General features: G+C 52.8%; 1 protein-coding gene across 3 annotated transcripts in view; it reads right to left on the reverse strand.

Annotated features, from left to right (window-relative positions):
• Positions 1-925: 925 nt before the first annotated feature.
• Positions 926-26919, reverse strand: part of PRICKLE2 (prickle planar cell polarity protein 2) — a 111084-nt gene continuing 85090 nt past the window's right edge. For all 3 annotated transcript variants that reach the window (XM_074602588.1, XM_074602589.1, XM_074602590.1), the window contains 6 exons: positions 23233-23346; positions 21354-21491; positions 20788-20991; positions 18944-19130; positions 15340-16203; positions 926-4907 (listed from right to left, as the gene is read on the reverse strand). In XM_074602588.1, the coding sequence (XP_074458689.1) occupies positions 4039-4907; positions 15340-16203; positions 18944-19130; positions 20788-20991; positions 21354-21491; positions 23233-23346 (2376 nt within the window). In that variant the 3' untranslated portion in view covers positions 926-4038. The remainder of the gene's footprint in view (positions 4908-15339; positions 16204-18943; positions 19131-20787; positions 20992-21353; positions 21492-23232; positions 23347-26919) is intronic.

The raw sequence follows: 26919 nt of genomic DNA on the forward strand, positions 1-26919 counted from the left end.
TCGAGCTCGGCAGGGGTGGCGTAGCCAGAGCCACTTGGGCCATTCGCAACTAAGGGATTATCTGTGTATAACCATTTCCAGCTCGGGGTGCTTCTGGTTATTTCTAACCTCATACTTCCCATCGCTGTGTCTTTCCACAGAGGCTCTGCTCATCTGATTATAATTTATCTGCACGGGTTCAAGGCTGTGTGGCTTTTGGCTTCCCAAAAAAAAAAAAAAAAAAACCCTCAATGTGCTGCAAGCTTCCCTGCACAGCTCCAGTGGCTTTTGGGCCAACATGCTGCCCAGTCTGGGGTGTTGCAGGGGCTTTACTGAGTTCCCCCCCCGGCCTGCTGGGGAGACTGGACATGAAGGATGCTGTGCTCCCGCTGCCGTCCGGGCTGCGGCCAAGCATGGGCTGCGGATGTCGGCTCTGCAACGGAGGCAACAGCTGCTGAAGGGTTGTGTGTCCGTGTCCTCGGGACCAGCTCGTGGGAGGCAGCCCTGCGCCTTGCAAAGCCACGGCCAGCATCGCGTGGCTACGGTGGGATGGCCAGGGTACCACTCAGTCCCCTGGGGTCACACGGGCTGGGCCTTGCCAAGGACTTTTTTAGGGGAAAAAGGGGGGGGGGGGGGGAGGGAAACCCCAAACATTCTTTTTTGGCAGAAAACTGTGGCAGCAATAAACCTGATCAGATTCTATAATTTTGTTTAAGCACCATTGGCCGTGTGCCAGGCTAACTCTGGCGACACAGCTGTCCAGGGCGCCAGCAAAAGGCTTCACAGTGACCAAACGGTGACCCCAGCACGGTGCCCGGTCCCTCCCCTCCGGGAAACCGGACCTGCTGACACTCATCCCGAGCTTCAGGTGGTGTCCCCTGTACTGGGTTCTCGGAGACGGGAAAGAGAAGGGCTGTCCATGCTCCCCGCTCCCACGGGGCGCTGGCACCCGCGCCCGGAGCACAGAGAGGGAAACCAGCGGGGCCAGATGGAGACGGAGCAAAATTTTACAGACTCATAGCTCCATCCCTCAAGCTCAGTGGGTTTGTCAGAAACGGTTAATCTCATACCTCAAATGGGCTAGGGAAAAAAAATGCCTTTTTTTTTTTTTTTTAAACCATGTGTCTTGAAGTATATGGGACTTCTGGAGCCCATATGAAAAATAAAAAAGGTTTGGAAGCTGCATTTGCACTTTTATTGCTGAAATTTGTATTGACTTGTTATTTTGCCAGCACCGTCTGTCTTACAAAATGTGACCGGAGACCTTTTTGTAATGCTGGGGAAGGGCCCGGCAGAGGGGAGCATCACCAGAGAGACTCTTCTCCCCCCATTTTTTTGCCTGGCTCTCCCGATTCCAGCGTTGTGTTAAAGCTGGGTCGCACACCAGCGCTCCGCAGGGCCGCAGAGATGCTCCCCGGTGAGAAACAGCGGCTTTTGAAGAGCTGCTTCCCAGCAGCGACATCGCCCCATGCGGGAGGGAGCACCGGGCCCTGGATTTTGGTACAAAATTGCACGGGAAAAGGTGTTGCAAGAAGTCTTTAAAGCTTGTTAAGTTCCCCCTGGGGAGAGGCAGCAAGCACTGAAAGGGGAAAGGCTGGGGATTAGGTTTTTTTTACCATTTGCCGAGTGATTCAGGCTCCCGCTGTACAAAGAGCAGCTCAGCTGTACCGGAGCTGACAGACAACATTCATTGTGCTTTTAATCACTGACAATGAATTAAATTGTACATATTAAACGCCAATTATATAATAACCTGTAGTTATAGTGTCATACTTGTCGCTGAAAGCAATAACCCTACCCGATTTAACCAGGTCTGTTTTGGAAAACATGGAAAGATCTGTGATCTTTCAAAGAAAAAGGCTGTTATTTATAAATTACAGGTCGAAGCCCCCCCCACCGTAAACCAGAGGCTCGCCAGGGATCTGGGCTGAGCTGCGCCGGCTTACACCAGGTGAAGACTTGGCTTTTTAAACACCAAAAAATGGGTGCGGGTGACCAGTGCCGGGGAAGGCGCGTGGTGTGCAGGAGATGCTCCTCTGTCGGCTTTTCCTGCCCACTGAAACCACGTCAGGGACGGGGCTGAGCTGGTTCTTGTGCTTTTATTGCAAGACCAGCTAAATAAAAATCAAGTTTTCTACTCACAATTAACCAACGCTCCTTAAAAGCAAAAAAACATACACGAGAGACTTCCCTTTGGATGAATACTTCCATTTATTCCAACTGGAAAAAACATTTTTTTTTAAATATACTTAAGTGTAATTTCTTTTTTGTTTTGTTTTTCTTTTTAAAGGCATAATAATTATCACATTGTCCTTTACAAACAACAAAAAAATTTCCTAGCAATAGTCTGTGGTATGGAGACATCCATCTTCAAGATTTTTTTTTTTATTATTTTTTTTTTTCTGCGTCTGCTGCTTTCAGTAGGCATCGGGGCGCCCCCGCCGACCCCCCCTCCCGCAGGGGCAGCGTGTGGGGCGAGGGGCGATGCAGCCCGTTAAACCTCTCAGCCCTCCTCGCGGCTCAAAGCCCAGGTTTATCTCAAGACCCTCAGGCGCCAACCTGCACCTTTGGGTGCCGAGAGCCCCGTTTGCAAACCTGCTCCTTCCCGGGAAGCAGCGGGAGAAGCCGCCATCGGTTTTGCAACCCTCCGGTGCATCCGCCGGGATGCGCGGGCGACGGCAGAACCCCAATGGTTTAATGCATACAGAGAACAAACTCACATCCACCATAATACAATACAGCTGAGCCCTATTTATAGACCCCTCTGCTGCAGGGGGGGGCTGTCCCAGCTCCGCGGGCAGGGGCTGAGCCCACCTGGGCCACCAGCCCCCCCTGGGCCACCGGCCAAGGGCAGGCTCGGGCCCGCCGGGAGCAGGTCGCAGTCGTTCTCGTACATGGTTAGGCAGTAGGCAATATTGAGACTTCCACTTGGTAATGAACAGCAGTTAACATAACCCAGGAGACTAGAGCACCATAAGACAAGTCTATATTCAAAACAACGTCATGCTGACATCACACAATTGCACCATTTACACTTTTATTTACTCCAAATAATAGTTCAACGTTTAGTAACTTCAGCGTTCTCTACAGAGGTGTGAAATTCCTTCTCTGGCTTTGGTCATGTACAACGTTGCAGACATATGGTAGTTCTGTTCTTTCCTATTTAATAATAATTAAAAAAAAAAAAAAAAAAAGGTCCCTTTCGCAGCTGTCAGGATTCTTGTGTCTGACTGATGGAGCGTACCTGAAAACCACAGGCACGAGCAGACTTCAAAATGCTACCGAGGCCTCTTCGAGATTTAATGAATTGGAAAATGTTCTCTTTATTTACCAGGAATGAAACAAACAAACAGAAAACAGGGTTTAAAAAAAAAACCAAACAACCAACCCTCCAAACAAATGACAACTCAAACTCTCACTGATATGCTTAAGAAATTTGATGATGAAATGGAAAAGGAGGGGTGTGTGTGTCCAAAGTACTGTTTGATTAGCTCTGGCTGAAAACAATTCCGAATGTGCATGCATTTTCCCAGTGACTCCTAAGATATAGAAATTCCTCTGATATTACAAAATACAAAAATATTTTCTCCAAACTCTCATTTACATTGCATTTACAACGATCACGGAAATAACTTAGGCTCCCACACTGTCCGAGAGAGACAAATGACCTACCAACATGGCCCGTGGAAAACAAAAAACGTGGTGGAAAGCAAAAGCTACCGGCAAACTGATGCTGAGAGTCAACGGTGGTAACCACAACGTACGGACAAACAGAACTCTAAAGGTTGGCAGTATTTGGGAGAAAGAGTTAAAACTACTGGGTAAATATTACAGGCTAAAGTGAACTTTTTTGTTTTCTTTTCTCCAAAGTAAGATGTGCAAAATATATTCACCGTGCCCAGGATTATGACTATTTATAGAAGCCAGTCTACAACCTTCTTACAAATCCCTACTCTTCGGGTCTTTTTTTGTTACAATAAAAGCGCTTACAGGATCTAAAACAGTGCAAGTTTGTGAGTTAATTTACATTCTCTCCCAAGGTGCCCGGCAAGGATGCCATTAGGATATGATACAGTTTTTGCTCTTCTGTCTTTTCCGGCTGTGCAACTGTCCCCTGCCACCCAGCGTGGAGGACTTGGGCATGCTGTACGAGCCGTACTTGTGCAGGAGCTCCTCGCTGGTCACGTACCGGAGGCGGGCGGGCTGGGGAATCGGCTCCCCGAGGAAATAGCCCTCGTTGTCGGACTCCGAAGAAGAGGAGCAGGTCGAACACCAGTCGTATTCGGCGAAGTAGGGCCCCCATCTCTCGCCCAAGTGGTTCTGCAAGGCGAGATCCGACACCGTCCGGGGACAGTGGCCATAGATGTCCCTGCGGGGACCCTGCTCCACCGTCTCTCTGCAGCTCCTCTGGTGCATGAACTGGTCGTAGTCTTCCCTGGCTCGCAGCGAGGGTCTCTCCTTCAGCCGGCAGCACTGCTCGCTGGCCAGGTGCAGGGCGTTATCCGACCGGGAACGTCGAGACCGCCGGGGCCGGTGCGGGCGGTAATGCCGGTCGTCATCCCGGAGGTTAGTTCGCCGGCGCGTGCGCTCGCTCATGGGGGCATGTCTTGGGCCCTCCTGCACCCCCAGCTTGCCCCCAGCCACCCCGCTACCATAGTCAAAGCTCTGGTGCAGCCGCCCGTGCGACGGCCGCTCTCGGTACCCGAGGGGGCTGGCCAGGTCGTGCAGGTTGGGCTCCATGTCCTGGTACTGCTGCACCGACAGCAGGCTGCGCACCGACTCGGCGCTTCGGAATTGCACGGAGGAGTTCAGCGTCCCCATGTTGCTCATCTTCTCTGAGACGTTCATGCCCGAGTCTTTGCTCAGGTCAGGCATGGAGAACCTGGAGAGATGCTCCTGGCGCTTGGCTCCACCGTCTGCCGAGAGGCCTTTGCAGGGAAAAGGCAAAGGGAGGAAAAAAAGAGAGTTAGGAATGAGAATTTTCTATCAGCAGAGATAGACAGGGAGGAGGCTGGTTTTAGCCTGAGACTTTTGCTTTAAAAAATAACTCAGTGGTTTAGATGCTGTCCTGAAGAGCCCTTTCAAGAGGATGATTTTTAATTTTTTTTTTAAAACAGCAGGCAGTTCCTCCTTTGGGGAAATCACACCAATTTAAGGTGTTTTGAGTTGGACTCCAAGTTGCTTTTCACGACTTCCCTCCCCATATGTCTACGCTGTCTGTGACTTGATAGGAATAACTAGCGATGCCAGTGAGAAACCATGCGTCAGAGGTAACCTGAGGCCTCCTGCACGCTGAGATAACTAGGGTGCCATGATCCCGCACCCACACCTTGTGCAACGACGACATGTTTTGAAGGACTGAACAATGTCAGGGGCAGCTGAAAACAGGGCCACTGACTAATTCAGGCTTGTCACCATGCTGCACCACACAGGTCCCCAGAATGACACCTTGGGGCACCCTTGGCCATGTGCATGCAGTTGGGTTTCCCAGGAGGCAAGGAAACACCCAAGCCCCAAAGGGTCTGCTGGAGCTCTCTGTAAGCAGCGGGATGGCAGGAGGGACAGGCTATCCCTGCAGATAGCCACGGAGCTGCACGTTGGCTGCCCTGCTAGGGAGGGTGGCCCACCGGGTCTCTCCCATGTGCCAGCCACCCCTGCGCTCCTGCAAGGTGCTCTCCTCCAGCCCAGAGCTCCTGCAAGGTGCTCTTCCTCCAGCCCAGAGCTCCTGCAAGGTGCCCTCCTCCAGCCCAGAACTCCTGCAAGGTGCTCTTCCTCCAGCCCAGAGCTCCTGCAAGGTGCCCTCCTCCAGCCCAGAACTCCTTCAAGGTGCTCTCCTCCAGCCCAGAGCTCCTGCAAGGTGCCCTCCTCCAGCCCAGAGCTCCTGCAAGGTGCCCTCCTCCAGCCCAGAGCTCCTGCAAGGTGCCCTCCTCCAGCCCAAAGCTCCTTCAAGGTGCTCTTCTCCAGCCCAGAAAGCCTTCACCTGGCAGCAGAGGAGTGTCCACTCAGCACCTGACATCAATGAGAAACTCAATGCACCCCACATAACTCTAGTCTTTGGCCCGTTTTCTGGGTGTTTTCTATTTTCTGACTATCTCCGCATTGGCTTGACAACTGCCAGCAGTCAGTGCTTGCATTGCAAGCTCAGGACAACGTGTTTTGCAAGCTATTTCAAAGGAAATCCATTTCATCCCAAATCAAAGGCAGAGTGTTTGCTTTGGCGCTCTTCTCCCCGTCCCTCTCCGACAGCCTCCCGGTGCAGACCGAACGGGGAGAGCTCTGCACCATCAGCAGGATTTTCAACATGACGCACAGCCCTTATGCAATCACCCAGAATTTATGACTTTGTAAATTAATTTAAAAAAAACCCCACCAAAACAGCCCAACCCGCAATTCAAGAATAAACTTCTTTTCCCCGTAACAAAAGCTGCTTATATTTCATCGAGAGCTCAGCTCCTTCAGCATCAGCCGCTGCCTGCCAAACCTGAACAAGAACAAGGGCTGCTGTCACTAACCCTGCTTACGAGCCGCTTCAAGGGTTTCTTTGGACTCAGCCTTAAACAGATCAACAGATCCTGCAAATATGGGCAAGGTTTTCCAAACCCTGCCCTCGGTGGCACCACCGAGAGCTTCAGCGCTTGAGCACAAACCGCCGCTGGGTCTCGCATGATTTGGCTTTGCTCCCCGAGTCCCAGCCGCCGCAGCCATTTCTCTGCTCGTTTGCTTTTCTGCTGCTAATGGGGATGTTTCTGGAGTTTATGATTACAGAGGAAGGCAAAGGGAAGGCAATCCCTGAACGCCGCAGGAAAAGGGAGAGGCTGGGTTAAAATAAAAGGAAAAGCTATTTTTTGTTTCGAAAAGGACACAGTTTTCAAGCCAGCTTCATGCCTTTTTTTTTTTTTTCCCCCTAAGCCACGCCGATCTCGAGCGAGCTAACCCAACCCTGCTGACCACCCTTTGGAAACTGTCCCCTCCGAGGACCTGCCCGCCCGCACTCCCCGCTCTCATCATGGCAGCGAGCGATTCCCCGCACACACCACCTCCTTCTGGAGAAGCCTTTCATCCCAGTCATGCCATTTGTCACCTTAGGCACTGCTCCCCATGTCCCTCCCTGTGCCACCACGGAGGAACCCAGCAGCCCCCGAGGAAGGAAAAGCAACTCAATAATATGCTCAAAGACCTCCCGAATAGCCAGAATAACAGTAGGATTGCCAGCGGAGCTGATCCGAACGTGAATCATGGCCGCTGACAGCCGAATGTGGCCTTAATCAGATCTGTCAGACAATAGCTGACACTGAAGAAAATGAGCCCTCGGTGACATGTATGCAACCCTTCGTTAGGAGGACCGGCACGGCTCTGCAATAAGAGCAAGCATCGGCAGAGGAACACAGCTCCAAACGCCGCGGGATGCTTCTGCGGCATCAGCAGATGGATTTTGGCAGCATCGTTTGAAAGGGGCTGACCTCGTTGGTGCTTTGCCCCCGGTGCACGGTGAGCCCCATCAAACAGCACCCGCCGGGGTCGGCCCCCTCCGCCCCCGCCACCTCTCCCCTCCGGTTGTATCCAGCAAGGATAAAAATGAGCATCTAGGGAGAGGCTCCTGGAAAGGCAGGGCCAGCGCTTCACAGGTTTGGTTTGTGCAGGATGGGGGTCTCCAGCCCCTTGAAGACACCGCAAATGCTTTGTCTTGTCCTCTCCAAAGCCCTGGTCTGCACAGGGGGAGGCGATTTCAGACCAGGAGCCTGCGATCCACATACAGTTCATGCTCAGAACACAATATTTAATCAACGATTATTAGGTCCAGGGGATGTTTGTGGTTGTTCATCCAGACGGCCTGATTATAATTAAGCATGCACATTTTAAGATCTTGAATCGCTGGGAAAATGGTGATTGTAAGAGGAATTCCAGCACGGAGCACGTACACCACCGCAGCCAGCACACGGAGCTCAAGGCACGACAGAGCCCGTGCTTGGGAGACTGCAGCAAAGCCACCCCGAGACCCCACGGCTTCATTTCCCCATATGGCAGGGTGGGAAACGCTCCTTCAAGAGGGCCAAACGCATCTTCCCAGGCAGATTTGGCAGGCTGCAAAAAAGAAGCCTTTTTTTTGCAAGCCACACTAGCAAGTGACCCAGCAAGCCGCGGGCCAGGGACGCATTTTTTTACCTACTCACGGTGGCAGTGAAGGATTTCTTCTGCTCACTCAGGAGTAAAGCTGTGCTTTTATAGCATCCCTGCAGATACCGAGAGCTCCACACAGCTCTTACGGTGCCCAGAGCAGTTACCAGGTCAAGGATGCGACTTCTAACCAACACAAAACACAAAGGTACCTCCAGGCCTAGCTTTACTTTTACACCAATGGAAGGTGTAAAGTATCGGGGAGGGGGGGTTAGGCCCAGATAAGTCTTTCAAAGCTTGCAAAAATGATGCCGCCCCCCTTTGTGGGGCCATAAAGCCTCAGCCAGGAGCCCTCCAGCCTGACCGCAGTGAGTTCAGAGGACAGCAATAAACATTTGTCTAAAAAATTGCATCTAGAAAACATGACCTAGGAATAAAGTTTGAAAGAGCAGGGGTTGTTTAGTCTAGAGAAGAGAAGGCTGGAGGGGATATAATAACAGCCTTCAAACGCAGAAAAAAAACCCGCTTGCGAAGAGGAACGGAATACATTATTCTCCAGGTCTGCTGAACTCCTGCAAGGAAAATTTCAGCTTGGAGGAGAAGAAAACTCTTCCCATGCAATCACAGCAGAAAGGGCCGGGGGAAGCTTCGGCACCAGAGGGTTTCCCGGGCACCCGAAGGCAGCAGATGCCTGGGCACAGACAGAGCGGCTCCAGGTCTCTGGTCCCACACTGCCCTGGATGGAGCAAAGGTGGCACCGACCCTCCTCTCCTGTGGTCATTTGCCATTTCAGAGCTAACACCAGTGCATTATTGAGGCCAAATCTTCTTGAATTACCAGTATTTATTTACAGCCCCTGCAGCTCCCTCTTAATGAAGTGTTTCATCTGGGAACACAGCTAATAACCTGATCGAGCCCTAGCCTGGACGAAAGAGCGCGCGAGGGGAGACCCCACCACGCAGCCGTGTTTTTTTTCTAACGAGGAAACCTGAGAATCCATTTCCCGAGGCCGTCCAGGGCAGCGGGAGCCCTGCTCTGGCCCGCAGTGCGAGATGGTTGTTACCGCATCACCGAGTGCTTTCCAAGGGCGCAAAAACCCAGGGATGATACCCACGAGGCTAAATGATGCTCCGAGACACCAAGCACATCCGTCATTGGCTGCCCCAGAGGCTCTTGCACTGGAAGAGGAGGAGAGATGGCACCTCCTGCCACCAGCGCGGTGCGTTGGCTGGTGGCCGTCCCACGGCCAGATTGGAGCCAGCACCGCGGCGCACGTGGACACAGCGGGTTATTTTGCTGCCGTTCTCCGCTGCGTGGGGTTGCCAGGCTCAATATTTCACCCCGGAGCCATGGAAACGGGTGCCTTTCAGATGAGCACAAGTGAAAGCTGTAGCTCGTCTGCGGGCGTTTGATATAAAACTCGAGCTGGCTCCAGTGCTGGGAACACAAAGCAGGTTTCTAGTTAACATTAAGGTTTGCTAAGAACATGCTGTACGATCCCCTCTGAAGTCCTTCCCCACCCCTATTAAGAATCGTGTTTATCCCATAAAACATCGCCAAGGGAAATAACAACCGAATAAGCAAAACGACAGCACGAAGATATTCCTCCTAAGCTTCACCTCTACAACCTTGCCACAACAAAGCACTCGCAGGCGCTTAAATCTCACCGTGTGCTCTGCTAAACCGGGGCTGCAAGTTGCATTAATTATGAATTATTAGACCACTCGGCAAACGACAGCAGAGGGGCCGCAGAGAGCACGTACGCCGGGTGTGAGGCTGGGAATGAAGCCCCCCGGTGAGGGAAAGCAGCTCCCAGCCCCCATTAAATTAAACTCCCCGCGAAGCTGGGCTAACACGGGGTGAAGCCCCGCCGCAGCCAGCATCCCAGCGCAGAGGCAGCATCCTCTGCTTCACCCCGGAGGGGGAAGGCAAAATGCCCCGATTTAGGATACTGCACACAAACAGGGCTACGCTGACACTCGCTTCTTGCCTTTACATTTACCACAGCGTACACACACACCTGCACATCGCAGTCCTCACCACTCAAGCCCCACATAGGTGTCTGCTGGCACCAAAACCCTGCTCCCAGCCCAGCCAGTGTTTAAGTGAAGCTATAGAGGTACAGGAGGGGACGGTGCAGCATCCCCGTGTCCAGCCCCCTGTGTCAGAGCCTTCTCTCTCCCATAGCACCAGGCGGGCACATCCTCACCACCCCTGAAAAAGGGTTTATTTCAAGTTCAACACCCAGAAATAAAAAGGAACTTCAGGAAAAACAGCCTGCCCAAAGGCTTTGTTTATAGCTCAGCCTCATCTCCCTTCTGAGCGACCTCGGGATGTGCAGAAATAAAGCAGACCCCTTATGTAAGTGGAAATCGTGGAAAGTAAACAATTTGGGGGAAAGCAGAGCGTTTGCCAAGCAGATCGCGGTCCTGACAGCCTCCCACGGTGTGCCCCCCCCCCGTGCCATCCCTAGGGTGTCAGGGCGTATTTCCCACGCAATCACTCCCTCTGTCTGTCTCGCTGAAAGAAGCCCCTACACGGGTGCTGCCTGGGAAAGGGGTTGGATTTTACCTTAGAAGCCCCCTCGTAAACCCCCTCATCGGCACCACCAGCTCCTGTGCCCTCCCCAGACAAGGCAGGATGCCAACGGGCTGGGATGGGGATGATGTACTATTGCTTCCCCCAACATCTCCTTCCACAAGTCCATTTCGGCTCTCCCTCTGGTTTGGTTGTTACCCACGTGCTTTGGCACTTCCATGTGTGACGCCGAAGGCCAGCTGGCCCCCACAGTAAGCACACCCAACCTCCCACTGCTGAGCAGCAAAAGGCGGGCGAGGGGGAGAAGAAACATTCCTGGCAGTTTTATAATGTTTCGGCATCGGCCCTTTGGGATGGAAAACCTCTGTCTTCACACGCCGGGTTTCGAAATGACCCTGCTTGGATTCGGAAATGTTATACCTGGGTCTCCAAACTGCAATAAATCCTCCCAGGGATCCCATCTGCCAACTTGGAAGCAGTTTTTACGCTGCCCGCATCTAGGGGAAAAAAGGGTGTCAGAGTGTGCTGGAGAGCTGGGAGCCTCCTTTTTCTTAGAAAAAGTCAGGAACAGTCAATGTGTCATTTTCTGGCTTGTGTAACTCAGCTGAAGCGCCCGAGGCAGCCGCCCTCTCCGGCCCAGGGGGGAGAGGAGCCCCCGCGGGATGCAGTGCCACTGAGGACACGGGGACGGGGACCAGCCCCCGAGCCCCTCACTGCCGTTCCTGAGGGCGGTCAGGAGCTGCTCCCCAGCCCTTGTGCATTGAACGCTTCTTGGAAAATATACCCTGGCTCTGAGAAACAGGGCTTTTTCCTTCTCCTCTGCAGCTTTCAACCCCTCCTCAGGCAGAGGAAGAAAACGGGACTGGAGACAGAGGATGCCATCAGGTCACTCTGCAACGCCGATGCGCAGGGATCAGCGCTGATCCACGTGCGTGTTCGTACCTTTTTTTCCTCTCTGCCTTCTGGGTGTATCACAGTTGTTGTTTAGTCCTGGAAAACCAAGCTACCTGGGGCTTTTGGCCATCTCACAACACAGATGACGGGAGAAACGTGTGCCATACATGTGAAATCACATTCCACCCTGTAACGGCATCAGTTTAACATCTTTTTTTCCTGGATTTACGGCTGTGACAGATGAGGCTGTTACCTTCACCCAAACTCACTTTCTTAAGGAATACTTGAAATCTATTTCTCCTTTTGCATACAAGCATCACTGTTCGACACAACTTCTACCTCCAAAGCACGCCTGCTCTCTGCAAGCTGCACACAAAGAGCCTGTTCGCAGAGAATAACATTTAGCCCGCAGGTACTTTCTTAAGTGGGCTATTTGACCAGCTGGCATTTTGTGGAAATGACTGCTTGGAATCAGCACAGATCAGCTCTTGATTTCTAATTCAGCTGCTAGGCACATACAGCACCTGCAAAGGCGCTTTTTAGAGGGCAACACAAGCAGAAGCAGAGCAAGGCAGAGCACAAGCACTGGGAGCAGAGCTGTGATGGACCCAGCAGCTTCTGGAAAGTGACTGACCTCTGGTAGGATCAGACTCCTCCTCATGAGAAAAGCCTCCTGGACAAACTCCATTTTAGCATCGTCCTGATTGCTTAATGAAGGGAGTTTTAGGGTAAACATTGCTACAGCATCCACTGTTTTGCGTTGTTGCTAATGCCATTAAAAAAAAAACAAAAACAAAAACAAAGCAAAAGCAGCCAAAGGAAATAAAATACAAAAGATAATATAAAATCCAGCAAAAATGAGCTCTCTCTTGGAAAACGCACTAGGAAGTATTTTTTGCTCTTTGCCTCTCCATCTAATTGCCACGTTGGGCAGGAGGAAGACTCAGCCTTCAAGAAGACGACGAAGTGGATTGGAGCGTGGCATAGCCTTTGGTTGATGGCAGAGAAGGGATTTTCAAACAGGAACGTGGAAGGGAAGGAGAGGTGCCCTCCACCAGCAGGGAACTCTGCCCTTTCCCAGTGGATGTGGTTAAATCACATCAGCATTTGTGGCAATTACACAAGCACAAACCAGAGGACGGCAGAGACACTTCCATCTAACTCAAACCCCGAAACAAAGCACACGGAGGGTCACGGCTACCTCTGTCACTCCGGAGATGCACCACTACCCACCGTGAGACAGCAGAGCACAGCTGAGCCCTTTGAGGGCAAGCGGCCAGGATTAACACAGTGTCACCAACCCATGAGGAACCGGCTTTGAAGCGATTAAGTCGAGCCTGGTTGGTAAGGTGAAAAGCTGGGGTCCCACAGGAGACTCGGGGTCATGCAGGTCTTGACACCCGCAGTGGGTGCCCCGTCCGGCACTGAATGCGTTACAAATATCACCTGCACTCAGGAGGCAGCTTTCTGGCCAGAGGACAGGGAGTACCGCTGCACATCTCATGCATTATCTGCTTTTTCTTACATCTCTGGCTAATTAGTAGTTACGTCGTAATAGAAACATCACAGCGAAAACTGCTGCCAGGGAGGGACCAGCTTTTAACGTGTGCTCTGCAGGTCAGGGACTGTTTGCCCTCCAGCTCCCTATAAAAAAAAAACGTTTTCAGCGATGCCATAAAATGTTGGAAGGATGCGGTACGAATTATTTCACTTTATAAGGTGGAGCAACTGTGCAGCATCAGTAGCTCAAAGGGACCTCGTATCCGGATGCCCGGGAGCTTCTTACAAAGCAGAGCTGGGGTGTGCGGGGCACGGGGCGAGCTGGACACCCGGGATGTGTTGGGGATGCTTCACAAGGGTGTTTGCTCAGCAACTCACTCTCCCACAGACCTCAGTCAGGCCACCAAATCTCCCTGTCCTCAAAATGCTGCTGATTAAACAGGATGATAATTGTGTCCTCCATAATTGCACACACGGCCCTGCCTGTTACTGCTGCAGTGCCCCCCAGCTTGAGCTGAGCCAGGTCCCAGAGCAAGGAAAATTATTAGATCTTGCACATTAATAAAAATGTTATCACCTCACTCTGCAGAGGAACTGCTTAAATTCGTTGCAAGTCCCATCATGCTGAGGATCTGCTCCAGAACGCAGGAAAGCAGTGCATCGTTAAGGCAGGCGCTGCCTGTAAGGAAATTCGTACTTTGTCTACGTATGGAGGACGGATGCCTTTGGAAGATCTCCCTCCCAGCATTTTAAAAAAGGGCTTCTAAAATGAAAGACAGAATGATTTTCAGTCTAATATGAAGGCCTTGGCATGTTTCTCGCCTCTCGACCTGTATCCCCGATAACTTGTTACACTCCAACACCAAAGCACGCAGGGATTGCTCATCCGCACTCCACGTTGCTTAAGACTCTCTGTACTGACGGGTTTTTACACAATACACAGTTTCAGAAACACAAGTGGCTTTGGACATGTGGGGCTTTGCTCCCAAGAACCTTGTTTCGAAGAGCAATTCCCAACTCCCTCGCCACTTCACATCTATTTTTCCTCTGTGTGTATCCGAGGCTGTTCGAGCCAAACCATCTCCAGCTCATTAGGCTTCTCCTCTCCCCCTCTGCTTTTCCGCTCGCCGGTCAGGGAGATCCTAGCTGAACACAGAGATCACTTCACATCTTGGCACAGGGCTGGCAGCTTCCCTAAACAAACATAGGAGGTATGGGCGTAGCAGAGCAAACCTGTCCATCCAGGCAGGGCAGAGCACGGGGCTCGGCTTCACCGGTGCTCAGCTCGCTGGGGACCCAGCGATGCTCACGGTGCATCCCCATCCCCAGTGCCAGCATCCCGTGGGGAGCTCTCGGGACCGGGCACCAAACACGCCGCACCGGTAACAGCAAGACAGATGGACTCCATTTAGCAGGGGGCAGGCGCAGGAACTGCCTGAATCCAAGCAATGCTTAGCTGGAATAGAGAAAAGCCGGGGGAGCGGCAAAGAAAAAGCAAGGCAGTATCTCTGGTGAGCAAACCAGGCTCAGGATTTTCTTTTCCCAGCCCAGCTGTCCGATAATGCAAACTACATCAGGCTGCGGAAGGACGGTGTGTGCAGGGCGCTGAGCCTCCCCGGCGCCGAGCTGCGGACCAGAGCCCCGCGCAGACACGTCCGTGCACGCACAGCCATCCCCGCGGCCGCAAAATGAAACCCTAACACGTTTGGGGCGAGAGGACTGGGAAATATTACCCTGGGATGCGCTCACGAGAAATGGGTTCAGCCCGGCGGGAGGAGCATCTCGCCTGTCTTCTCCCTGCAGTTTCTACCAGAGGACTGGGGAAGGGGAGAAAAAGAGCCCTGCACAGAGGGGGAGGAATTTCTTTTAACTGGTCACGTGCTCAAGGACGGCGCAACATGTAGAGGGGGTTAACTGGGCCTATTTCAAAGTATTTAAAGATACTTTTAGCCCCCAAGGGCAGCTGACAGCAGCCCTTCAAGTGCTGAATGCTGGAATTTGCCTGTGCATGAGCAGCTGGCCTTGATTTTACCCCCCCCTCTTCACAAAGGGGAGGATTAAAGAGCTTGAAAACATTTGTTTTGAGCTACAGAGAAGGCCAGCCATCTATAGAGCCCTGCATTTGGCAAACAAGCCAGTGAAGCGAGCGGGGGCTGCCAGGCACCCCAGCCCCGAGCCGTGGTCCCCACGCTGCTGGTCACCCCCACAATGGGTAAGACCCCTGCTGTGGCACTGACTCAGAGCACATGGGACCTCATCACACGGAGGAGGTCCCAGGGTGGCCGCAGGGTGACAGGAGCAGGGGTGACATACCTGTTGCGTTGGAGAGCGCGAGGGACTCCATGGAGCCGCGGGGAGTCTGCTCGGTGGGCGTCAGGTCCTCTGTGAACTTGAGGGCGTTGATGGGGTGCCGGGTGCGGCACTGCGGCGTCGGCATCCCGCCATCCTCCTCCTCTTCGTACTTGGGGACTTTGAGACTCCCCCTGGTCTCGGGGAAGCTCTGGTTGGACATGTCGCTGTAGCTCTCCTGCGAGCGAAGCCTCCCCGAGTAATAGTCCTCTCTGCAGTCCTGGATGAAGCTGCCGCCGTGGCCCTTCATGGCCAGCGAGGAGCTCCTCTTTGGGTTGCTGAAATGTTTTGCCCATAAATCTGGCTGCGAGCCCGGGACCTGGCTGGGGTTATAGGAGGTCCTTATGTTGCACTGGCTGAGAAGCTGCAAAGGGCTTTGGGACTGACTTTGCTCCATTTTGCCCCCGTAGTGATAGAGCTCATCCCGGCTCCTCCACAAGTGCTCCCTGTTGAGGCTCGGCGTCTGGCTGGCCAGGCTCAGCAAATCCATCTGCAGGGACAGCGGGTCCACGTCGGTGGAGAGGCGGTTGGAGGTGACCTGCAGCTGGTTGCATGGGCTGCGCGCCCCCTCCTCGCTTTTCGCCTTGTTCTTGCCAATCTTGGCGCTGCGGCGGGACTCCTTGGCCCGCGCGCTCTGGAAGGCCGAGTCGGAGGAGTCGGAGCCATTGGGGTCGTCGCCGACGCTGCAGGCCCTGGAGCAGAAGATCTGCCCTTGCTTGGGCAGGAAGGGCCGTCCCAGCAGGGACTTCTTGCACTGCGCGCAGCAGAAGCAGGTCTCGGTGGCGTGCCAGTGCTGGCCGTCGTACGTCATCTGGCCCTGGTCGATACCTTGAGGGAGAAGACACACAGTGACAGTCAGCCTGCGCACATCGCTTCGCACTGCACTTAACATGTGCATCCCCTATGAGCGACACGCACCCGTGTTCGCTCTTGAAAGCCCTTCAGCAGGGTTTCTCCAACCTGTGAAGTTAAGCCTGTTTCTAATTCTGAGGCTGAGTTCGGGTTGTTCAGCCTGGAGAAGAGAAGGCTCCAGGAAGGCCTTATGGCGGCCTTTCAGTACTCAAAGGGGGCCTACAGGAAAGCTGGAGAGGGACTTTTTACAAGGGCATGTAGTGATAAGACAAGGAGTAATGGCTTCAAACTGGAAGAGTTTAGACTTAGATTAGATATCGGGAAGAAATTCTTCACTACGAGGGTGGTGAGCCCCTGGCCCAGGTTGCCCAGAGAAGCTGTGGCTGCCCCATCCCTGGAGGGGTTCAAGGCCAGGCTGGACGGGGCTTTGAGCAACCTGGGCTGGTGGGAGGTGTCCCTGCCCAGGGCAGGGTGCTGGAACTGTATGATCTTTAAGGTCGCTTCCAACCCAAACCATTCTATAATTCCTTGCAGGCTGCAGGCCTTTGCTCAGGAGTTACTTAATGCTGGGAAAGGCAGCAGAACCGAGCCTCCAGCTATTTTGTATTAAATGGGGATATTTCCGATCATAAAGCAAAGGAATGCAAGAAGTTCTCCATAAAGTCCTTGAAGTCAAAGCAGTAATACACTGCCTATTTAAAAAAGCCTCCAACTGAACCATAATGAGGAATTTGTGCTGCCTTCGTTAAGTATGTAACAAAGCAGATGACATCCCTGTCCCTCACCGCTAACACAGCCCCAGCCTAACTTTAATTTGGGTACTGGGGCCCCTTCTCCAAAAGAGAGTGCAAAGAGCTGCCCCCAGGGATCTGAGTGCACACCCTTGCCAAATTTTCTGGGTTGCCCCCACCAGCCCCCCTGGGGTTAAGGAAAGGAATTGATGCAGAGAGTCTGTCCCCCGCCAGCGAAGCCCCAAGGAGGACGTGCCTGCTGCATGGTCAGAGCCGCCAGCAAACCTCCCGAGGTTTCAATTACAAGCTTTATTCACTTGTTTAAGTTGCTGTTCACAGCAAAAGCCCCTGTTACCTGAGAAACTGTGGCGCAGGGCGCAGGCTGGCCGGCACGGTGGGGTGCCCAGCCACACGCGTGCACAGCTCATGCTTGCACACCCGCCCCAGCCGTGCCGCCGGGGCAGGGGGGTGAATGCTGCCGGATAATTTACAAATGAACAGTACGTTAACAGTCCATTTTATTCCAAGCTAAATTTTCTTTAGTGTAATGGTGTTAGGTTTTTTTTTTTTCTCCCCTTATAATGAGCAAAATGCTTTCATATAGACTGGAGTGCTACGTTTGTGGACAAACGAGAGACAAGACGGTGGGTGGGATTTTATCAGCTCCTTTTCCAATTCCCCGAAGCCATCTCGCAGGGGAAGAGCGCAGCCTCCTGACTCCGAGCCTTGGCTACCCAACCCAAGCCTTGCAAGTCCTAAGCACTCACCCCTGATTTATGTGGCTCTTAGGCACATAAATCAGTGACTACAGCCAGCAACTTGCAGCAAAATGGCTGCAGTTCCTCTTTTGCTGGAAATGTGCAGATATGCACCAAAACAGGCATTTTGCCCCCAAAAACCTGACATTCGGCAGGCTCCGGATGGGTGGACAGAGGGGAGGACGGCAGATGGAGGAAGCACAAGAGAAGGGAGCGTGCAAGAAGCATTAACAGCTGCTTCTTCACTGCTCCACAGCCGAGCTTTCAGGAGGGATGTGCTGCAGGTCACAGCAAACACGTCCTCCAAGTGCTTTGCTGAAGCCCCAAGTTCCGCCCCCCCTTCAATGCCATCTGGCCGCTGCACAAGAGCAAAACGGTTTTGGTTTTTTTGTTGTTTTTTTGTTTGGTTGGGTTTTTGTTGGGTTTTTTTGTTTGGTTGGGTTTTTTTGTTGTTTTTTTTTTTTTCTTTCCCTGCAGCCTATGAAATATTTGAACACATGAGCTCACCTCCACGGACAAAGCTGGGGCTGCCCGCCCGCCCGCGAGTGCGTGCAAATGCTCAGCCAAGTGGCAAACAGGATCGGAGAGAGCAGTGAGGCAGCTTCCCAGCCCACCTGCCTGGCCACCCCCCGCGCAAGCTGATGGGACAGCTAGCCCCCAGTATAAAACACATTTTAAATCACAGTTCTAGAAAGGTAGGTTGACTCTGATGCACTACCTTCTTTCTTTCTGAGAACATCTATCTGCGGGTTGATTAAAAAAGGCAAACGAAACCAATAATGGTGCCTAATGAACTAGCATCTCTCCTGTCAGTAGCTCATTAACTCATGAGCATCCTTTGGCAAGCTTGGGTGGGAAGAATCTGTGACTCGGAGAGCCAGGCTGTTTATAGGAAAATGAGATTTAAAGGACAAAAAGCATGTGTTACAATAGGCCAGAGAAAGCCTTCACTAGTTGCAACAACTCATGAGGTTGCTCTCTGATAGTCCTTCCCTCTCTGACCACATAAAGGGATACACAGTGGTTTAACCAAACAAATGACCATGCCAGCTCCTTGGTGGGATGGAAGAGGGGCATGAGCGTCTTCGTATGCTGCTGGGCTGGTGCAGACCTCAGCAGTCCTGCTCACAGCCTTGAGTCCTTGTCAAAGCCTTAACACGACAGCTCTTGCTGCCAGAAATGACCCTCCAAGCAGAGGCTTTGCCCTGCTCCCCCTGGGGCACGTACCGATGTGCTGGGCGCAGGTGTCACAGTACTCGGCGTAGAGGGATTCGAAGCAGCTGCAGCAGTAGGGCCTGCCATCCTTCATGATGTACCTCTGCCCTCCCAGCACCGTCTCGCATTCAAAGCAGCAGAAGTGCTTCATGTGCCAGTGCCGCCCTTCAGCCTCGGTGCATTCGTCGGCAAAAATTATCTGGGGGGTAAAAACACAAACGTGGAGCAGTGGGTCAGAGAGGGGACCTGGGATATGGGCACCAACCTTCGTGTCTCCTGCCCGCTCACAGCAGCTATGTCCCTTTGTTCACACAACCTGCAAATTTTCCAGCTAACCCCCCGGTCCTGCATGGAAAACTCCTGTGGTTTGGCTTGCGGCACCCATCACTTCTTAAGGAAATCCATTAAAATGCAAATACCTCTGGATCGTGTCAGTGCACAGACTACAAAGCGTTAAGGCAGAGCTCACAGTAACATGCTCGTAAGCACATCCATCAGCAGGAGGGGTCGATCAGGGTAATAAACACACTTATATACAACCTATCGATCCGGTGGACTTTTGAAGAACAGAGCAGCCACTTACTAGAACACATTTACCCGTCTATGAAACAGGGACCTGAGTACAAAGGGTGACTGAAAACACAAGGAGAAGTGGCAGCTCTCTGGAGGGGAGAGAAGATGGAGCTACCTGGTCCTCAACATCACCTCTGCCCCAGCCCATGTGCTTATAAAGATGATCACAGTCATTTACCAGCGGGGAAACTGAGGCACGGAGTGCTGTTAAGGGTGGGTTGGTGAAGCAGCCATCTAAAATGTTTTCAGCAGATGCTTTATTGCTGTCTCTGCTGCCCATCCCCACCCACCTCCGCTCCCAAAGCCAAGCCAGTGCCTCAGCTCTGCTCCCCGGCTCTCTGCCCCGGCACAGGTCACACCAAAAGCTTTTCCCCTGCAGCTCTTCTTACCCCTGAGTTACTCTTTCTCGCAATTAGTGCCGGATGTTTCAGGGGAAGAAGTGTGTGTTAAAGAAGGAGCTGAATGAAAGACTTGCACGAGAATTTGCAAGGATAAAAAGTACATGAAAAAAAAATTACCCAGCCTAAGCCACAAGGAAACAGGGCCAGTTGAATGGTTAAGAGTTGTTTTTTCACTGGTAACGTTACAAATTTAATTGGATACATACGTCAATGTTCTTTACATTTGAGGTGCATATAGCCTTGGATATTTACTATTACACGCTTGCATAGATGGGACATGGTATTTTATAGTACATATGGTTTTCCACATAGCTTTAAAAGCCAGAACAATTTCCTTCACCAGCCTTTTAAACAGAGATTGACACTTGAGAAACACTCAGAGCAGACTCTGTACGGTTTTCTATATTTGTTTTGTATTCCATTTGTTCAGCTTGCTATAGCCTGTTAATCTCCTCTCTTAAAGCCTATTTCAGCTCGGCGTGTACTCAAACACTACCGTCTTGTAGGAAACACAGCGCTCTTCCCCCCAGATGCTTCTTCTGGGGAGACAGAGGAGAAGGGAGAGGACCACCACACACAGCTGGGCTAAAATCACACGGCACGGGGCCTGGGCTGTTACTGGAAACGCTTATGGAAAGCCCGCCCAGCTCCCTGCGTGTGGACGAGGACCTATCTCAGAACAGACTCAGGCAGACTGCAACTAAAAATCCCCGAGATCCTCACCTGAAACCCCACGAAAAGCTTGCACGAACCATTGGCAAAGCCCAACCATCGTGTTTTGCATGTGTGCCTCCGTGCAGAGGCCAGGGCGGGCGGAGGGGAAATACCATGCAGTTGGCAAGGGAAACCCTCTGGTGCCATCCACGGCGAGCTGGCTCTTACCTCGTCGCAGGCGGCGCAGCGGGGCTTGAGGCACTCAGCATGGTGCCTGCCGCAGTAGATCTTCCCATCTTGGTAGAAGTAGATCAGGTCGACCAGCAGCTCATTGCAGATGCTGCAGATGAAGCAGGGAGGGTGCCAGCAAATGCCATGCCCCGCTCGCGAGGCAAAGACGGCCATGTCCCCTCCGTTGATCTGGCCGCCGCACTGTCAGAAAAACCGGTGTTTAATGGGGGCCGGCAAGCCCGCTGCCGCCCGTCGTCAGCCAGCTGCTTTCGCAAGCGCCGCAGATGAAGGTGCTAATTCACAGCTCCTTTCTGATGCCTCTTAATCTCTTTTCATCCCCATTTTATGGACAGGATATCAACAGCTTTCCCCCTGCATGAGGCCAGGAGCTGGCGTGACTGCTCCACATCAAATATTGTGGGGTGCTCTTGGCATATACCCCGACGGGCCCCAGAGCTCAAAGCTGGCAGGGACAATGGGGCAGGTACTCCTCCCATGAGCTTCACTTAACGTTGATGATTAAAAAGCCACCCACTGATGCCAGTCCATCAGCTGCTACTCACCTGCTCACAGATGGCTCCTGTCATGGTTACAGGGAACGGCCGGACATTGCCTCTCCCTAAATTTTCCCTCTTCCTTTGGTTGCTGAAGAGTTTGAGCTCCCTCTTTTCCTCCTCATCCAACGAATTGCAATAGCGGACCTAAAAAACACAAGCGGTACTCGGTGTCAGGGGTGTCCCTGGCTCCCCAGCCAGCGAGCCACAGTTCCACGGGGGTTACCCAAATGGACTCCATCCTTGGCTTGGGAGGCTGGAGAAACACAGATATCTGGGCTTCACTCAGCCCAGGGCTCGGCCAAAATTTCAAGAGGTAGAGATGAGAAGAACGGGCAGGAGGAAGGTTGCTCTTTGGGTGCTAGGTTTGTAGGAAAGTCTTAAAAGTTGGGTCTTCTGAGTCTTACCCAGACCCAGCAATCAGACCGATGGTTTCCCTGCTTTCTCCTTATGGCAGAGGTCTTACAGCGGCTTCAAAACATCTTATTGGCATTTCTAGAGCGCAGCCAGTTCTCCCTGTGTAAATGAGGGAGTTCCAGCTATTTGGGAACTCCAACTATTCTTCCAGCATAGGGTCAAGTTTGCATAGTTGCGAAACCTCTGCGTTGGAAGGTAATAAGGAAATAAATTAAAGGATATAAACAGTGAACGATGCAATTTCCCCAAAGCTTGTGAGGTTTTCCTGGCTATTGTCATCCTAGCAGGCTTAGCTCTTGGCTGATTGCATCTCAACAGAGCACACGACTGACAAGCCAAGGTGGCCACGTGGAGCACCAGTGCCCAATCCAGCCTCCGTTACTTTGGAGAGCAGGCTCACGGAGAGCCCAGCAGGATTATTCCCATGAGCACCCAACAGGTCTGGAATCTTCAAAGGAGCAAAACTGAGCACGAGGGGAAAGGGGATGCAAAATCTGCCCATTTGCAGAAAACACACGCAGGCTCGTGCCTCCAGCTTGCAGCAGCAGCAGAGGCTGCAGCAGCAGCACTCCTGGGCATTTATTCCCATGTTCTTCAGCTGTCGGAGGCTGTGTGTTTCCAGTGGCTGCCAGGGAAGGTGGGTGGGCAGGTAGGAGCTCGAGGGTGCCCGGGAAGAAGCCCCTGCCCGGTGCCTGAAGCTCCCCCGGTGCTGGCAGCACCACGCCGTGCCTGTGGCACCCAGCCACGCGCAGGCAAACTCATTAAAATCTGACCTAGATCAAACAAGTTACCTGCACGTATTTTCCAAAGCGGCTTCTTCAGAAAGCAGCAAGAAACTCTTTTTTTTTTTTTGTTTACACAGGGAAATTTTGCGGGCTACCAGAAGCCGACGTTCTCACTGGCGAGAACAGGACGTCAAAGACCAGACCCTTTTTGCTGCCTCACACCTTTCTTGCAAGACGTGAGGAGGTTTATTTGCTCTGACTGGTCTTGACTCAGCCTCCGGCTTGCCAGGCTCTCCCAGGCCGAGAGAAAGCCCTCCTCGGCACACACACTCCCACTCCCAAGGTGAGCTGGAACCAGCGCTTGGGAAAAGGCTTTTACAACTTCGGCTCTGGCTCTAGCTGATCTCAATGGCATTTCAAGCCACTTTTAACGTGGCTTTGGCCTCTGAGGGCTGAGAAAGCGCTTTCATTTCAGAGACCCGAAGAAAGATGATTTTTAAAACGTTAACTTTAGAAACAAACAACTCCCTCCCCGCCTCCAACACAATCCAAGCAGGGAGCAAATACGGCACTTGAATAGCAACAGGACCAAACTCCAAGCACACACACATACACACAGCCCGCCCCAAAAGGCAGAAAGGGCTGAGAAAGGACCAGCCGTGCTTCCAACGAGAGCAGCCCAAGAGGTGCGTCCCCTCCCCACCCGCAGCCCCAAGGATGTCCCGGGACACTTTTTGGTCACTAACCTCATTGTCATGCGGCGGCAGCTGGTGCAAAAGCTGCTTTATGCGAGATTTTTCCCCCGGGCTGTTGACGTAGGGGACCTTGTCCTCGGGCAGGCAGCTGTAGTACTGGTGCACCTACGGAGCAAGAGAGGGGACTGCAGTGGGGCTCCCCGGCCGCGCTGGTGTCCCCGTGCCCGGCCAGCAGCCACCCCCTGAGCCAGTGGGCGCCGGGTCTTCCCCATGATTTCGAGCGGGGAAACGCAGCCAGGCGCTGCTTTGGTTTTATGGCCTTTTCTCCCTCGAGAAAGAGGGGTGGCAGCCCCGGCGAAGCTCGTTACCGTTTGCTCGGTCAGCCTCCATAGCGTTAGCATGTTTCGCCGGCTGCGGGGATGTGTCGGCACCTGCCTCGGCAGGGGAGGTTAAAAAGGCTGCGTCCCGGCAGCCTGCGTGTTGCCGGCTATCTCAGCGCCCCCCCACCTCCATCAAAACCCTCCGGGCTTTTTTTCTCCAGCAATTTGCGGAAATAAAAGAGCAGATAAAAATCTGTTGGAAGGCTTGGTTTTTCTCTTTCGTCTCGGAGCGTATAATTAAAAATCAGCCATTAAAAAGGCAGCGGCGGTGGGGCACGGCGTGCCCTGGCGCTGGAGGAGCCCGGTGGCAGCCCGGAGAGGAAGCACACCCCAAACCCCAGCCTCTCTCCTCCGACTGCCACACCTGGGACGTGTACTCAAGGGCCGGGCCAGGCACTGGGATGGGGTTCCCTGGCCAAGGATCAGCTCCGAAATAGCCACGGTGACATCGAACAGCTTGGGAAGAAGCAGGTGAAGGTAAAGGTAAGGGAAAGCTTGGCTGGGATGGAGAGTCTCTGCAGCCCCGGATGCCTCTGGATGCTTGGGCAGGAGCAGAGGGCTGGATGGCTTCCTTAAATCTGCGCTTGGCTAGAGAGATGCAAACTGTTTTCCCGGTGCATACAGCTTTCTGCCTTTGCCATGGCTGGGATGAACCCCCTGAGATGCTCCCTCGGCTCTCAGACACTGCAGCAATTCACTCACCACCCGCAGCTTTCGCAGGGCTTTTCCCAAACGACACTTGCTTTGCAGTGGCTTCTGATCAGCTTTATCCCCTCGCTGTAGGTTTTGGGCTTTGGCCTAGAAAGCACCACCTGGGCTGGCTTTCCCCAGAGGAGCCCTCTCTGCCCGCATGGCCCCACAGCATCTGCGGGATGACAAGCTGCCGCGGGTCACCGGGAGGGATGGGGACGCAGAGGCAGGTCACGCAGGGCTGGCAGGGGAGCTCGCAGGCTGCTGGAGGTGGCTCATACGAGGAGTTATCTTCAACAGCAAGAAATCACTTTTTATTCCAGAATAAATATCCAAACCTGGCATTATTCAGGAATAATTACTCTGCATTCAGCTCGCTCCCTGGCCTCATTCAGAGCTACCTGCGAGCAGGGCTGCTCCAGTGCTTGCAAGCAGTTTTCTTTTCAATTTATGGTTCCTCGCCAAACCGACCCTAACATCCACCCTTCCCCACCACCCGGTTTGGCAGAAAGGGAGATTTTTAGCAGATTTCCACTCGTATCTCTGCAGTGCTGACGACAAGGGGACTGCTTGGGTCATGAAGCTGAGGAACACGCTGAGCATATGCCACTGCGAAACCCCAAATTTGTTTTGCTAAGGCACAGCAGAAACAAACCCACCAGCTATGGAAACTGTCAAAGAAAGAAAGGCTGCTAAGGATTTTGTTAAGTTAAAAAGAAAACAAACTACGTACATTAGAATACTTACTTTGCATTTATAGAGCATCCTTCATCCAGGGACATCAAAGCACATTAAAAACACTTAAATTCTTATGACATGCTACATGAGGTAGCAAATATACGCACTGGAAAGGACTATTTGCAGCATAATGACGTTAAACGAGCTCCCTGAGTTCATGCAGCTAGTCCGTAGCAGAGGTGGCAGCTGAATATCTCCCGGTGATGCCCTGGCTGCCATACCTTTTACCGGGCCGCCGGGCTGCGCATTCCCGGCCGGTACTGATGCCTGCTGGCTTCTCTCAGCCAAATTCCCCACATGCAGCCAGGCTGCTCGCTCTCCCCTGCGCTCAGGTGGTTGGTTTGTATTTTTATTTCTTCTTGCGATGAAAGTTTTTTTCCCTCACCGAGTCCTCGAAGCTGGCAGAGACCAGAAATGACTTTTGTTTTTTCTTTTTCTGAAGAGCTGCCAAATTCCATCAGGCTGCTCCGGTCCCTAAAGCAACGAGCTGTGGGACGCTCACCCTGGGCGAAAAGCAGGGATGCGAGTTCTTCCTTCAGGAACCCGGGAGCTGCCTTCCCGGAGCCCGACGCGGCAGGACTTACGTGCCCAGCTCCGCTCCTGTTTCCGCTGGGAAGTTTTCCATTTAGTCTCAGCAAGTCCGCGGGAACTGGCTCCCATCACACCAGCAACATAGCTCGGCAGGGATGGGCAATTTGGTTTGAAAAGCAAAACAAAATAAATATAACAGGCTCCAACCTGCGTTCTGTTGCCTGAAATAGCCCGAAAGGTTTGCTTTGGATCCGCATCAGCCAAGGGGACCTTCTGCACAGGTGCTCACGGAGGGGATGGAGCGGAGGCAGCTGCCAGTCCTTGCCCAGTGCCCGCGGGACATCTCGTGGGGAGAAAAGCCCTTCCTTACACCCATCGGGGGCTTCCCCTGCTGTTGCCTTTACACCCACCATCCCTCCTGGGGACAAACCTGAACCAGAGGGATGCACAGATCCTTTCACCTGGGGCATCACTCCTATCCCCAGAGGTCCAGCCAGGGTGCAGATGCCGCGCAGAAGGATGGCCCTTGCCCGGGCTGATGTTAATCCAGGCTTGTGCAAATACGCTCTCTCGTCAATCATCCATTCCCCGTGGGATGCACCTGGTTCCCCGCACGGGAAAGTCGAGCCTGGGAGGGACAGGACGCAGACTGCCAGTGTCCCCTGCCTCAGCCGACAGCATTTCCAACCCCTGCAAGCGGGCGGCCGGCGGTTGGGCTGCCACAGCCCAGCCGGGATGCTCAAGAATAAGGAAAAATAAAGAAGGAAAGGGTGGATTCCCCGATCAATCTGGCTTTTCGAGGAAAAGGCCTGCAGAAAATGTTAACTCACTGGAAAACTAAAACTGCTCAGTCTGCACTTTGCTTTTGTACAAAAGGTCACTGTTTTCCATGAAAATAACTCCTCCTCCATCCAGCTCCGGTTCGGAGCACGCACAAGCCTTTGTAGCTGGTGAGCCTTGCAGGGCCACTGCGGCCAAGGGGCCTGATCCAGACGCCCCAGGCACAAGCAGACGGCTCCTCACCGACCTTAGGGGCTCTGCAACATGAGCCACAGCCAGAGAAGGAAAACAGAGTGGGGCAACGACCCAGGATGGATAACATACCCCTTTTAAATCATGTGCTATCTTTAACTGTTTTATTATTAAATACTTCTGCCATACAACACAGCAGCTCCACATCCTGCTATTTCTCCTGGCAACAGACCTGCTCTGGCCGTGATTATCCTAACAAGCATCTTAACACGCAGGAGCCACGTGTGGGGCCGGGCTTGGTTTCATCCTCAGTTTCCCCACTTGCCCCTCTTCACTGTGACCTCTGCTCACATCCGGATGGGAGAAACCCTGGAGGAATCTGGAAAACATCAGGCCGAGTTAAAGTAAGGCTTCAGACAACACCACG

The sequence above is a fragment of the Larus michahellis genome, chromosome 10, assembly GCF_964199755.1.
Source record: "Larus michahellis chromosome 10, bLarMic1.1, whole genome shotgun sequence".
Lineage (NCBI taxonomy): Eukaryota > Metazoa > Chordata > Aves > Charadriiformes > Laridae > Larus > Larus michahellis.